The following is a 12936-nucleotide window of genomic DNA, read 5'->3' on the forward strand; positions in this document are numbered from 1 at the left end:
CTAATTTTTTTCATGAATATGACTTAACCTGATGGATGACGCCGCGCGCTGTTTAGGCATGTTTTGTGCCGTTGATCGTCGTCGTCATCCTTAATAAATAAAACATTTATTCATGCTTGGGTGTCGGCTGTGAATCCAGTGGAGAGAAATCCCCCACAACTAACTGCAAACTGGCTTTCAGACCTGCCTCCATTTTGTTAGCAACGCCCCAACTTCCAACTTCCAACGATCCAATCAATTCCCGAAGGACGAAATCAATTCCCGCCCTCTCATTTCAGATGCCGTTTCACTCGGATATACGTCACAGTAGAGAAGAAAAGACAATCGCAACTTCCGTTTCATGCCGACTTTAACTGCAGATTCAGGCCACTGTTTTAGTTTAATAATGTATTTATAAAAGTTTTTTAAAGGGGTCATATGATGCTATTTTAAAGATCATTATTTTGTGTATTTGGTGTAACAGAATCTGTTGACATGCTTTAAAAGGAAAACTTGAAATCGCATCATATGACCCCTTTAAGACATGAACTGTTTTCTTGAATTTAAAAAAAGTAATAAAAATTTAACTCCTGTCACCTGAGATGCCTTCATCTGATTGATTTTTGAAGGCAGTGTAGATGTATCCTTCGCTGCCTTTGATATCCCACAATCCTGTGTGTTCCATTCTGAGCTAAAAAATAAATATGGCATCTGAAATTTGTGGATGGTGGTCAGTTTGTGTAAATGTATGTTTTTGACCAACATCTTCCACTTTCAATGTTATTTCTAGCAAGAAATTACTATTATAGTAATTAAATATTCACTCAGTTATCAACAAAGCTCACTCTATTTTGTTTTATATCATTAAACCGTTATGCTGCCTCAGAAGTATGTCCGAAATCAGTTATGTTCATTATGCATCATGTTCTGGAATTAAATTGTGAGACTTTTTGCAGAGATCTTGCAAAATGTTGCGGAAACCTTTCCAGTGCAAGTTAAATATTAAAATAATTAGATATTACATATAATTTGGTAGTAAAACATAATGTGTTGCACATTTTATGTCACAAGCAAATGTACAGCAGGTTTAAGCTTCAGCATAGGGCACATCCCAGTGTCAGGCTCAAGTACATGAGACGTTATTAATAGCTTTAAGACATGGTCTCCATCTCTCTGGGCTGCAAGAACAAAAGGAAACGTGTTAGAATACAAAAGCTTGCTTTCTATTGGGGAAGTACCCACACAGTTTGGACCATACTGAAATAAATAAGAACAAACCTGTGCTTTACTGTACTGGGCCTTCTGTCGCCATGCGAGGAAGAACTAAATAGAAGAGCAAAAACAGTTAAGACTACAAGCACCCATCAAGTTAAATCATCACTGAATCATCAATGAACTGACTTTAGCTGGAAAAATTTGATTGTCTTCTTGCATTATTGACAAACTATTTTCCTGTTTGACACTGTAAAGCTGCTTTGACACAACCAGTATTGTATAAAGCACTTTACAAATAAAGGTTACTTGACTTGACTTAAATGAAACTTGAAAAGTATATGGTACTTACCAAAACCAGAAGTCCTGCAATCACAATCAAGCTGACCACCACAATGACAGCAATGATACCACCAGTCGGCCTCTGCATGGTGAAGGTGGGCGCCACTTCATCTACATAGTACACCAGGATGTTCTCCATGGACACCTTTGATCCCTCAACACTGACTTCAAATGGTTTATAGTCTTGAAAGAGGGGCTTAAATTTGATCTACGAAAGACAAATTAATTTAGTTACATATTAAGTTACAACATAACACCAGGTATGAAGATAAGAAACTGAAACGAGACTCACGTCCTTCTCCATGTAGTAAGTCATGAGGGACAGGTCTGTAATGCGTTCTTTCTCAGGCTTTTTGACATCCACAACAATGAGACGGCCATCTTTGTCATACTGGAAAAGAGGAGGTGGGTCGTGTTAGGTTCTGTACCAAGTTGAAGGGTTAGATAACAACGGTAAATTCTTACCTTAACCTCAGACACAAATTTCTTATCCAACTTGTAACGTTCCAGCAAAGCATTCTCAATCCCACTGTAAAAGAGTAACATCAGTAAAACAAAACATAAGCAAAACTTCATATTTCACATGGTCCAGCAAGACCCTAGAAATCAATTGCAACATACATCTTCAGTTTGGTAGCATCAAGAGGAACAGCCACATCTTTATGCTTCAGTTCCAGGTGAACCCAACTAGAGAAGAAAACATGGCATTGTCAGAATTTACTAGTCTTGCTTCTTTCCACAAACAGCATTACTATTCCAACCACACTTCAAACTAGGTGTGTCGGTCAGAAAAACATCCTGTTAACAGCTCTGCTAATACAAACACACTCACTAGGTCTCCACGGGCTCACACTTGATGTTCTTGTCTCCCTTGTCACTTCTGCGCACACCAGCACTGTTGACGCACCAGCACACATCAGTGCCATTACACTGGATTGCCTTGAACTTTCCCTCATTCTCACACTCTGGGTCATAGATGCCATCATTGTCCACAAAGGCAGTTTCTACAGGTTTCCCACCAATGGATCTTGTGATCAGGTTGTACCTGGCGCGATACATCTCTGCTTTCATGAGGAAACACTTGGGAATCACTGTGGGTAGGGAGAATTGAAGACACTTACTACACTTGACGAGAGGAACAAAACACCCTGCCTGGTTTGTTGGTACGAACTATGGAAGCTGAAGCTCAGTTAGTTTAGGTGGTTACCAAAATTCCTCTAAATCACACTGGGAGACTGGTTTAATCTTTTAAAACCAATTTCACTAACATTTTAGTAAAGGATGCCAAAAAATACCAGTAAAACAATAGTTACCAAATTAACAACTTTAAGAACAAATATAAAAGAAAACTTACATTTTGTACAATCAATTGGTTGCTTGTATGGCTTAGAAAACTGAAGAGTGCACTGGCATGGGTCTCCGTCACATCTGGCCCATTTCATAGTGTTACAAGAACCTGTTGGATTAAAGAGAGAGAGAGAGAGAGATTTTGTGGATACATTTATTAAATACACTAAAACTTTATTTGGTAGATAGGTTAAAAGTTGAAATGACCCTGGATCTCATTGTTTTGTTTGCCTCCCAACTACCAAGTTAATAACAACTAGGATTAAACAGTTTGTCACAATTTAACCAGATATAGTTCGCTTTGTAAGCTACGTTTAAACAGCTTATCTTTTAATTATAGTTAAAATAGTTGTTACTTACATTGTGAGGTGACATCCACTAAGACAACAACAAACAAGGCGATCAAAACCTTCATCGTGGATAAGAACTGAAAAACAAAAACAGTTCCTGCGTTATAAATCACTCCGTTAGAGGAACTGATGTGTTAATCTCCAGAATCTCTGTGCAATTCAACTAGTCTTTAAACACTAAAATGCTGAAATCTTATTACCGAAGCTTTAAGAAAAACTAGAAATCCAACCAAAAAGAGTTATTCCACTTTTTGTGGACTCTTGAGCTTAACAATGAAGAGATCCCGCAGATATCCTCTCTCCCCTGCCAAATGACTAATTTAAACGCACCCTGCTGAAAAACACAATAGACACCATCACAAAATTTTTAATGTTTTTACTGGTTATAATGGGACTTGTATTGGTTTTAATGGAAACTCTAATGGACCCTGTGGGATTCTACTGGTAATTGGTCACCATCTATTGGTGTCCTGTTAAAACCAATACCAATAAAACCAATAAAATACACTACAGAAAATCATTTTTAAAAATGGTTTTAATGATAAAATTGAGAATTGAAACCATTAGAATTTTCTGTGATGGTTCTATTGTTTTTTTTAGCAGGGACAACAGGTGTCTGTCTTCTTTGCTTATGTGTTTGAATGAAAATACGTGATAACTGACAATTGAATGCATTTTATTGTTGTTTCTCTTTTTTATTTTTCCATATGTCCACTGGATGATGCTCTTATATGTTGTCCTGCAGTGATACTGTGTCTGATATTTTCTGGCTACACCCTGTGTCACATTTTCAAATGTCCAGGATTGCAGTTCTAAAGTGTGACTTGTTCAGAGTTGCTACAGAATCAGCAGACTTTGCTGGTCATATGTTCTATTGTTAGTTGTCAGCAATTCTGATATTTCCCCAATTTAACCTTGTTATTTCTCTACACCTAAAAAAAAACTATAGTCACCAGAATATAACCATCTCACATATAGATAAAGTGAAGTTTGTGTTACAGAACAAAGCTGAATCTATTCAAAAGCTCTATAATCACTTGGGTTTATCAAATTTTATTAAACGTTACATTTATGTGTGTTACAGTATTAATGTATATCTAAATTATTTCTAGTCACCTTTAGTTGAAGTTTTTTTTTTCCTCACTGTTATTTCCTAGACAAATAGCTAATATGGCTAGATAAAATGTCTAGATAAAATAGCTGGATAAAAACTTTTATTATTACTATACACATAGGCTAATTTACATTGAATATGTAGGAGTTTCTTAAGTCAACTGGTTAATATTTGTAAATGGGTCATTGAAAGAGCACTACACTCTTAAAAATAAAGGTGCTTCAAAAGGTTCTTCAAGCGATGCCATAGAATAACCATTTTTGGTTCCACAAAGAACCATTCAGTCAAAGGTTCTTTAAAGAACCATCTCTTTCTTACCCTTTTATCATCTGAAGAACCTTCTTTCGCCACAAAAAATCTTTTGTGAAACAGAAAGGTTCTTCAGATGTTAAAGGTTCTTTATATAACTATTTAGACAAAAAGGTTCTTCTATGTCATCGTGAAGCACCTTTATTTTTAAGAGTGTAGATAAAACCATCCGATCATAGTTTGAACATTTTTCTTTATCTGAAGAATTGTAGGCTCAACAACCAAAACTCAATTAAAAGACAATATACTCACTCAGAATTCACACAATCTGGAAATAAGATGGAATCTAATTCTATGCTCTAAAATAACTTGTTAGGTCACTCTTGTCGCCCAACTCTCTTTTAAACTCTCTCTCTCTCTTTAATTTAAATGAATACATTCTCATTTGTTGGCAGCAACTTCCTATTTAGTCATTCTGACCACAAAAATTTAGAGAAAGAGTTCATCTGTGGTACTGACATGTCACTAGTTTAGTAAAGTTATTATTAAGTTAAGTATGTGAAATACTTTGCCATTTCATTTTGTGTGAGAAATTAAATTAGAAAGTCTAAATCTACCTAGTTCAACATATCCCACCAGAAAAACTGCCAAGTGTTCTGTATTTGTGATACTGAGACATTTTTTTCCACTCTTTTAAAGCTTGACTCTAGCAGACTTTTGGTCACATGGCATAGACTACTTCTCCAGTAGCTCTACTTCCGGTGCTGTGGTTGTGCCACATGGCCACACATCGCTGTTTTCTGTTTTGTAAAGCAAACTTGTAGCTTAGAGCAAATGGCAATAGGGGACATTTTTATTACTAAAAAAATTGTTTATGAAGGTTATGGAAAAAAATTTAAGCATTAATGAGCGTAAAATAAGTTAAAGTTTTATTTATTTATGTGGTTGAATGATTTGTGTTGGAAAAAATGAGTAAAAACAGCTGAATAACTTGACCTGCTAAAATACTTGAACCACTGTGACGTCATCTAAATGTCATCTAAACGATCAAAACAGTATTTCAATTTGTATTATTTATTGTGCTCATAGTAATTAAACAATATGAAATATTTATAATTTTTTAGTCTACATCCTAAACATAGGCTACAGCAGCTTCAAAATTAATGTTTGAGGAATGACTGTGTAATTATGTTGTTGAACAAAACATGAAAATGTCATACATCTTTTAAAGGATATACAGTGAAATACCGTTTTAGAAAGAGTTGGTGGTGTTTTACAATGCTGTTGTGGTGAGCTGCTTGGTTGTTGTTTTTATTTAGTAATATGAGAAATATGCTTTCTGAAGCTTCGAATCAATTGAACCAATCTTAAAATGACTCACTGTTGGAGTGAACTGAAACCCCGCACACGGAGGACATCTGCTGGTCAAAGGAACACTTCTGGAAGTCTACCGTGCTCCACAGGTATGCGAATTGAGTACAGTTCCCAAACTCGGATTGAGAAATCTCCAAAACTATTGACTATAAGCTTACGTCAGTAGCATATTTCAAATGTTCAATAAAATCTGCCCAAATGAGTCACATTTTGCTTGATTAGCTAAAACAAGCTTCATTGATGATGCCATTTTGTCAGGACATCATTGTGGTGAATTATTCTTTTCATATTTTTTTCAGTACATTGTGTAATATCATTAACGTATAGGCAATGCGATATAACGCAGTGCCATTCTGTCAGTTGTTTTTGTCACTGATATTTAATAGCCCTGTAAAAGAAGAATCATGTCACAAAACAAAAGGATTTAAGCCTTGTGTGAGATGAAGTGCTCTCATCAAAAACACTTATGAATGAATTGTGAACAGTTATGAATGAACACTATATTGTTTCAGTTTTAATTTTACACCCAGTGGAAAGTTGAAGCCCAAAGGGAGTAGCACATTTACGAGAAAAGTGAAACGTAACCTAGGAATATGTAGGTGTTCCCGATTCTGCTTGTCTAGGGTGTCCCAGGTGAGATGGTGCCTTATGCTTTATACCAGGAAGGACAAAAAAGAAGGAAAGTCACACACCTATTATTGGGCTACTCTCTTGCACCAACGTATCAGCCAATAATCCGTATCGGCCAATAAATGCAATTATCTACTATCAGATTGTTTAAAAACAGCCGATGATCAGGGTTGATTATATCCTATCAATCAAAAGGGGACAAAAAAAAGTGTCAAACTGAAAATGTCTCAATATCCACCTCAAATGATAAGGTTGCACTATAAATAATCCTTATCCGTCAGTTTGACTGAATGAGTGTCAGGATTATGGACCTGTTTAGTTGTGTTTTGCCCCTGTCTTTGTTCCTGGTGTTCCTTTATATGGTGTTTTTCCTGTCCTCGTTTAGTTTAATTAGTCATTCAGTTCACCTGTGTTTGTTAATTATCCCTTGCATTTAAGTTTGAGTCTGTGCTATCTGTCTTTGTCCGAGATTGTACGTCAACCCTGGTGTTACCTGTGCTCCTGTCTGCGCCGTGTATTCCCTTGGCTGTTGAATTAAAAGACTATTGTGTTAGTTCACGCCTTGTCTCCTCGTTCCTCATTCCTTCCCAGAGTGAGCGTGACAGAATCTCGGACCACAACAGTTTAAATTGCATATTTCCCGTTTTGTTTCTCATTTTTCTCTCAGTGTTTTTGTTTCCATTGTGTGCCCCAATGGATCCCCTCCTTCGCCCTGAATACATCCTCCTCCTGCTGGAGCAAGGGGAAAAATTGTTCGAGGGTCATACCAGACTGTTTCTGGCTATTGCCCATCTTACCATCTACCCGGACGACGCGGTCTGCGTGTTCTATGATGCAAGCCTCAACCCCGCGTGCAGAGCGCCGTCGCCCGAAGATGGCCCTCGAGTGGAATTCACTGCCTTTGTGGAGTGGACACTGGCGAGAAATGGATCTCCGTACCTCGCCTGTTCCCAAGAGTATCTCGCCAGTACCACTCCCGACCCAGAGCCCAGCCCACCATCTCCCCGATGCGCGGAGCACATGCCCGAGCCCACCGCTGACAGAGAGCCATCGCCGCACAAAGCGACAGTGCTGAGGATTTCGTCCCTCCGGCTCTGCCTTGGTCTGGCGTCGACCATCCTGCGCCCCGGGACTCCACTCCTCTGGCTTCGCCTCGTCCCTCCATCCCTCCGGCTCCGTCAGGCTTCTTCATCCCCTCGGCTCCGCCTCAGTCCTCTGTCGCTCCGGCTCCACCGCGGCCTCCTGGATTCACGCCTTCGCGTCGATCACCGGCGCCATCGGCTCTGCCTAGGGCCTCCGGATCCTTCCCGTCGCCCTGGCTCATCGGCTCTCCGTCGGCTCCACCGTGGGCCGACATTATGGCTGTGGCCTGGGTCCAGCTGGACTCCTCCTGCTCCAAGCCCCTCCTGTCTCCTCCCTGGCCCCTCCCTGGACTCTGTCTGCCGGCCCCCTCCCGGGTGTCCGTCCTCCTCCGGAACCTCCTGCTTAGTTCCCATCCATGCCCCCCCTTCTGTTGTTCTACGGTGCGAGGACGCACCTTCCGGGAGGGGGGGCGATATGTCAGGATTATGGACCTGTTTATTTGTGTTTTGCCCCTGTCTTTGTTCCTGGTGTTCCTTTATATGGTCTTTTTCCTGTCCTCGTTTAAGTTAATTAGTCAGTCATTGCACCTGTGTTTGTTAATTATCCCTTGCATTTAAGTTCGAGTCTGTGCTGTCTGTCTTTGTCCGAGATTGTACATCAACCCTGGTGTTACCTGTGCTCCTGTCTGCTCCGTGTATTCCCTTGGATGTTGGATTAAAAGACTATTGTGTTCGTTTACGCCTTGTCTCCTCGTTCCTTCCCAGAGTGAGCATGACAATGAGCTGTAATTTTCCCTTCATGTTATATTTTCAGATGTAATAATAATAACGGAACGTTTGGTATTTTAATGTGACATGGTATAACTCTTGTTTTTCTCCCCAAATCTTCACATTTCTTTCTAGGGTTGTTTTCAAATGGAAGCTTTAAAATTTGTCTCCTCTTTTCACCTCTAATTCCCATCAGTCGTGTTTATTGGACTGTTTCTAAAGCAGGAAAATACAATATTCGTAATCTGTTAAAATTATGGAAATCACTTTGAAATATTATCACTCGTTAATATTAATGAACATTTTGATTAAGGCAGCGCATGTTACATAATATAGACATATTACTATAGTGATTTTTAAGACGTACATGATATTATTTTGAAAATAATTTAGATTTTGGGGTTATTCATGGTATGTAGATAGGAATTTGTTAATGCATTTGCCCTTTAAAATTTCCTTTTAATAATCAATGGTTGAAGGGTGAATATAGAATAATGCCACCTCATAATACCCAGTTTTTTAAACAGTTAATTATTGTGTTCACAGAGCGAACCTTTCGCTTATTGTTTACAGTGTAATGGAATTTACTCCCATAATTCATGCAAAGCGTTATGGGGCATAGGAAAAAGATGGTTCCCTTATCAATACGGTTCACTCGCATTGCGTCAACTAGCTAACACTTTGGGGAAACTCCCTTCATCCAAAAATATAGAAGCCTGATTGAATCAAGTCTGTGCATTGCACAGACAAATGGCATTTCAGCCTGCCAAAATGGGCATAACCAATCTGCCTATATAAGTAGGCGCTGAATGCCATTTCATCAGAATCTTTCTTCTTCAGCGCGAAGATCATCTTCTTGCTGAACTTTGAATGAAGATGAAGAAAGAAACTTCTTACTTGTCGTTGAAGAGCCCTTGTAGCAGACTAGATGCTTCAGCATACAGCTTAGAATGACTCTTCTCTCCTGCGGCTATCCGGCAATCATAATAGATCAAATTTCTCTATAAAAGCTAATATTTTCTGTTGCGTTTGCTACAAAATGTCATGTCTGCATGCCTCTGACGAGCAAGCTCATAGATCACTTTCTTCAAAGAGAGCAATCCCGCCCCTTGCAGTCTCCCGTTCTTTTCCTCCCAGGAGCCTTGGAGAAAGAAACAGTGGAGTCAGAGGGCTGAGCAAGCGGGTCATGTCATTGGTGGCCTCTGATGCAGAGAAGACTCTGCCCCCCTGCCGCTTAAGGAATCAGGTGATGTCAGGACCGGATTGGACAGCAAACTCATCTGTGTCCTCACTAAGGCCATCGAGGAGCCCATTTGGGAGTTTTCAGCCCCAGAGAAGCCCATATGTGGCCGCCTCAACGAGTGGAGGGCCCACTGCCAGAGACCTGCGCTGTTCTTCCCCGTGATTCATGAAGAAATCACTAAATCATGGCACGCCCGCTATTCGGCCTACGTCCACTCCTCAGCCTCCACCGCCTTCACAAAAAGAGCAAAAAAGGTACAAAAAGCTCCAAAAACACTGGGTCAGCCTGACTAAATGTGCACACACCCAGGTAACCCACCACTATCATAGTGGACAAAATAATAAAAAATGAACACCTTCACATAGAGAGAACTTCTCCTTTTCGCAGCAGCTTAAGCATCAGTGTGCCGATCTGCCACTCAAAAAGCTCCGGCCCCTTGCCACCTGGAGTCAGGCTTGGGAAGCCATTCTGGTTGTGTCGAGCTGGGTCCCGCAGACAATAATATGAGGTTACTTGCTCCAATTCACTCGCAGACCTCCCTGCGTCAAGGGCGTGGTCCAAACTTCAGTCAGGGGCAGCAATGCTCTAATTCTCTCATTCTCTGAAGTAGAATGTCTGCTGTCAAAGGGTGCCATGGAAATGGTTCCACCAACTCACAGCAAGTCAAGGTCTTACAGCCATTACTTCCTCATTCCAAAAATGGATTGAACCAGGGAGCTGACATGTTGTACCACAGTTCCACAGTCTCCAGCGGAATGGAGACTCCGTCCGCAGAGAGTTCAAATGATTTGGGACATCTTTGAGAGAGCAGAAGTCAACCTCTTTGCCTCAGAAGACACCTCTCACTGTCTAATATATATATTTTTTTTTTCAAAAGAAAAACATTCAATAGCCCACAAGTTGTCCAGCTTGCACCTGCCTTTCCCCGGCTGCTCTGCTCCCTCAAGTCAACAGACGAGTCAGGGAGGACAGATGCTCTGTCCTCTGATGGCCCCCTCTCTGGCAGAACCAGTCATGGTTCCCCGAGATGGTACAGCTGCTGTCAGCAGCTTCCTGGCTGATTCCTCTGAGAAGGGTTTGCTTTCCAAGGCAAGGAGAACAATCTGGCACCCCCAACCCAAGTGGAGCCTGCATCTTTGGCCCCTCAATGGGAGACTGTGCGCCGTCCCTCAAGGATATTGAACACATCTCATAGGCCAGAGCTCTGTCTAATAAATGTCTCCATACCCTTAAGTGGTTTGTCTTCTCTGACTCGCGCAAAGTCCAGAATAAGGACCCCTTCCTGCAGGAGCTACTGGATAAGGGGTGCACCCCTTTCACGCTCAAGGTATATGTTGTGGCCATCATAGCGAATCACGCTTTTGTGGCTGGGCAGTCAGTTGGGCAGCACTACCGCACTTGCACCTAAAACTTGCCGCTCCTCAGTCAAAAGAATCTGATGAAATAGCATTAAGCGCCAAATTATATACACAGATGGCTTCGCCTATTTTGATGGGCTGAAATGCCATTTGTCTGTGCAATGCACAGACGTGATTTAATCAGGCTTCAGTATTTTCTGATTAAAGGATTTTCCCCAAAGCATCGGCTAACTGATGTAATGCTCATTCCCTCGTTCATTATCTCAGGCAAACGAGGTTACGTTAGTAACCGAGACAATAAAAATCGCCCGTAGTTCAAGCCAGGGTTGCCAGGTTGCGTTTTTCCTTTAACTTAACATTATTTGTAGTGTGCCTCGCATGCAATAATCGCAATGAGCTTTTTGCTTTGTTACTTCTGATAAGAGACAAAGTCTCAGCTCTAAAATAATGTCCATTTTATCACAAAATTCAAACAATAAATGCTGTTTTGATGCTCTTAAATGTGGCGTGACAGATTGCTGTGGCAGCTTCAGTTTAAGCAGTAGCGTGGAGCATGAGTCTCTTACACTACAATAGTTATAACATGAAATATACATGAATGAACATCATAAAGTATGTTGAAAGTACAACTTACTGAATGTGTATCACCTCTCATGTTATCACTCAGTAAGTGTTTAACTGCATAAAGATGCCAGTAAAACTACTTGTGATCAATATGTCACTTAGTGTTTACCTCAGGAAAGTTATGTTCACAGTTGTTTAGTCATCTATAAAAACGATAGAGGGAGCTTATTGTTACAGTCTCTCAAAAGGAAGGCGAAGAAGACGAGGATAATCCACAACGAAAGTCTTTAATATTATATTCCACAAAAACTCAATCAAGTAAGCAGCTCAGGGTAGTCGTAACATCCAACATGAAACATCAAACAATCACAGACAAACTACAGAACAGAGGGAAGACTTTAAGTAGGGCAGCTGACGAGGGGAAAACAGGTAAAGGGAGTAAACTAATGATGACTAACGAGTAAATTAATCAAAAACCATGGAAACTAATAGACAAGGGGACTCAGGGAAATGTGGAGGCAGAAACAGAACCAAAACATAACATAACCATGACACTTATGCACTGTTAATTATATAGGTATGTTCAAATAAATCGTAAAGTTTTTTTTTTTTTAACTACCTTATGTATTAGAGTATTATGCAAACATTTCAGTTTTGAGTGTGATTATTATATCTGAAAAGAAATAGCATTTGAATATAATAGTTCATCTCGGTTGTTAGTTATAATCTCTAATATTATAGTAATGTACTAAATAAGAGAGATTTCTGTATAGTTATAAATGAAGAGTTTGGTTCCAAAACGCGATAAATGCCATTTTAAAAAATATTGAGTGTCCGCCAAAATCAGTATTGTATCTGGTCGGTATTGAAAAGTAATTTTTGAATTTTACGCAAAATGCAATATCCGCCATGTTATTCTGTCATGTTTTCTCCCTTTCTTTCCAAACCGCGACAAACGCCAGTCTCCCTTCTCTGCAGAATGCGATACATCCGCTAAACCAATCACAGCGCACCATTCCACGCATTGTAGACAGTAATGGCGGCGCTGGCATCGTAGTTTTCCTCATCTACTTTGTACTTTGTGATCAACAAACAAACAAAAAAATGAGGGTTGCATGATAAATCGCATGTGATTGTCATACACATCTAGTCAGTAAAGCCGGTTCTGTGATTAGTAGTAAATCTAGGAAGTTTTCTTTTATTGTTGTAATTAATTTATGGCATTAACAAGATGACCCATTGAATTCATTTTGGGAGCGATGACTGCTGAATGTATTTTTAGTCCAGTGCCTGTATATAAGATTAGTATTGACCAAGTTCAGAG

At 39.9% G+C, this 12936-nt stretch overlaps 1 protein-coding gene and 1 long non-coding RNA gene across 2 annotated transcripts in view; both read right to left on the reverse strand.

The window, feature by feature from the left end:
- Positions 1–1059: 1059 nt before the first annotated feature.
- LOC107723711 (epithelial cell adhesion molecule-like) lies at positions 1060–3295 on the reverse strand (the record flags this gene model as incomplete). The annotated part of the gene is made up of 8 exons (XM_016532423.1): positions 3241–3295; positions 2888–3001; positions 2366–2624; positions 2155–2220; positions 1999–2062; positions 1826–1924; positions 1544–1741; positions 1060–1302 (listed from the first exon to the last, which is right to left on the reverse strand). Coding segments are annotated over exons 1-8 (1098 nt in total), but the record flags the coding sequence as incomplete, so codon positions are not given.
- Positions 3296–6812: 3517 nt separating this feature from the next.
- The window catches only part of LOC107723712 (uncharacterized), a 15496-nt gene continuing 9372 nt past the window's right edge, over positions 6813–12936 (reverse strand). Inside the window, exon 3 of the long non-coding RNA XR_001637948.1 lies at positions 6813–6823. This is a non-coding gene — a long non-coding RNA (uncharacterized LOC107723712). The remainder of the gene's footprint in view (positions 6824–12936) is intronic.

Source organism: Sinocyclocheilus rhinocerous, unplaced genomic scaffold (genome assembly GCF_001515625.1).
Source record: "Sinocyclocheilus rhinocerous isolate Xijiao unplaced genomic scaffold, SAMN03320098_v1.1 scaffold2710, whole genome shotgun sequence".
Taxonomy (NCBI): domain Eukaryota; kingdom Metazoa; phylum Chordata; class Actinopteri; order Cypriniformes; family Cyprinidae; genus Sinocyclocheilus; species Sinocyclocheilus rhinocerous.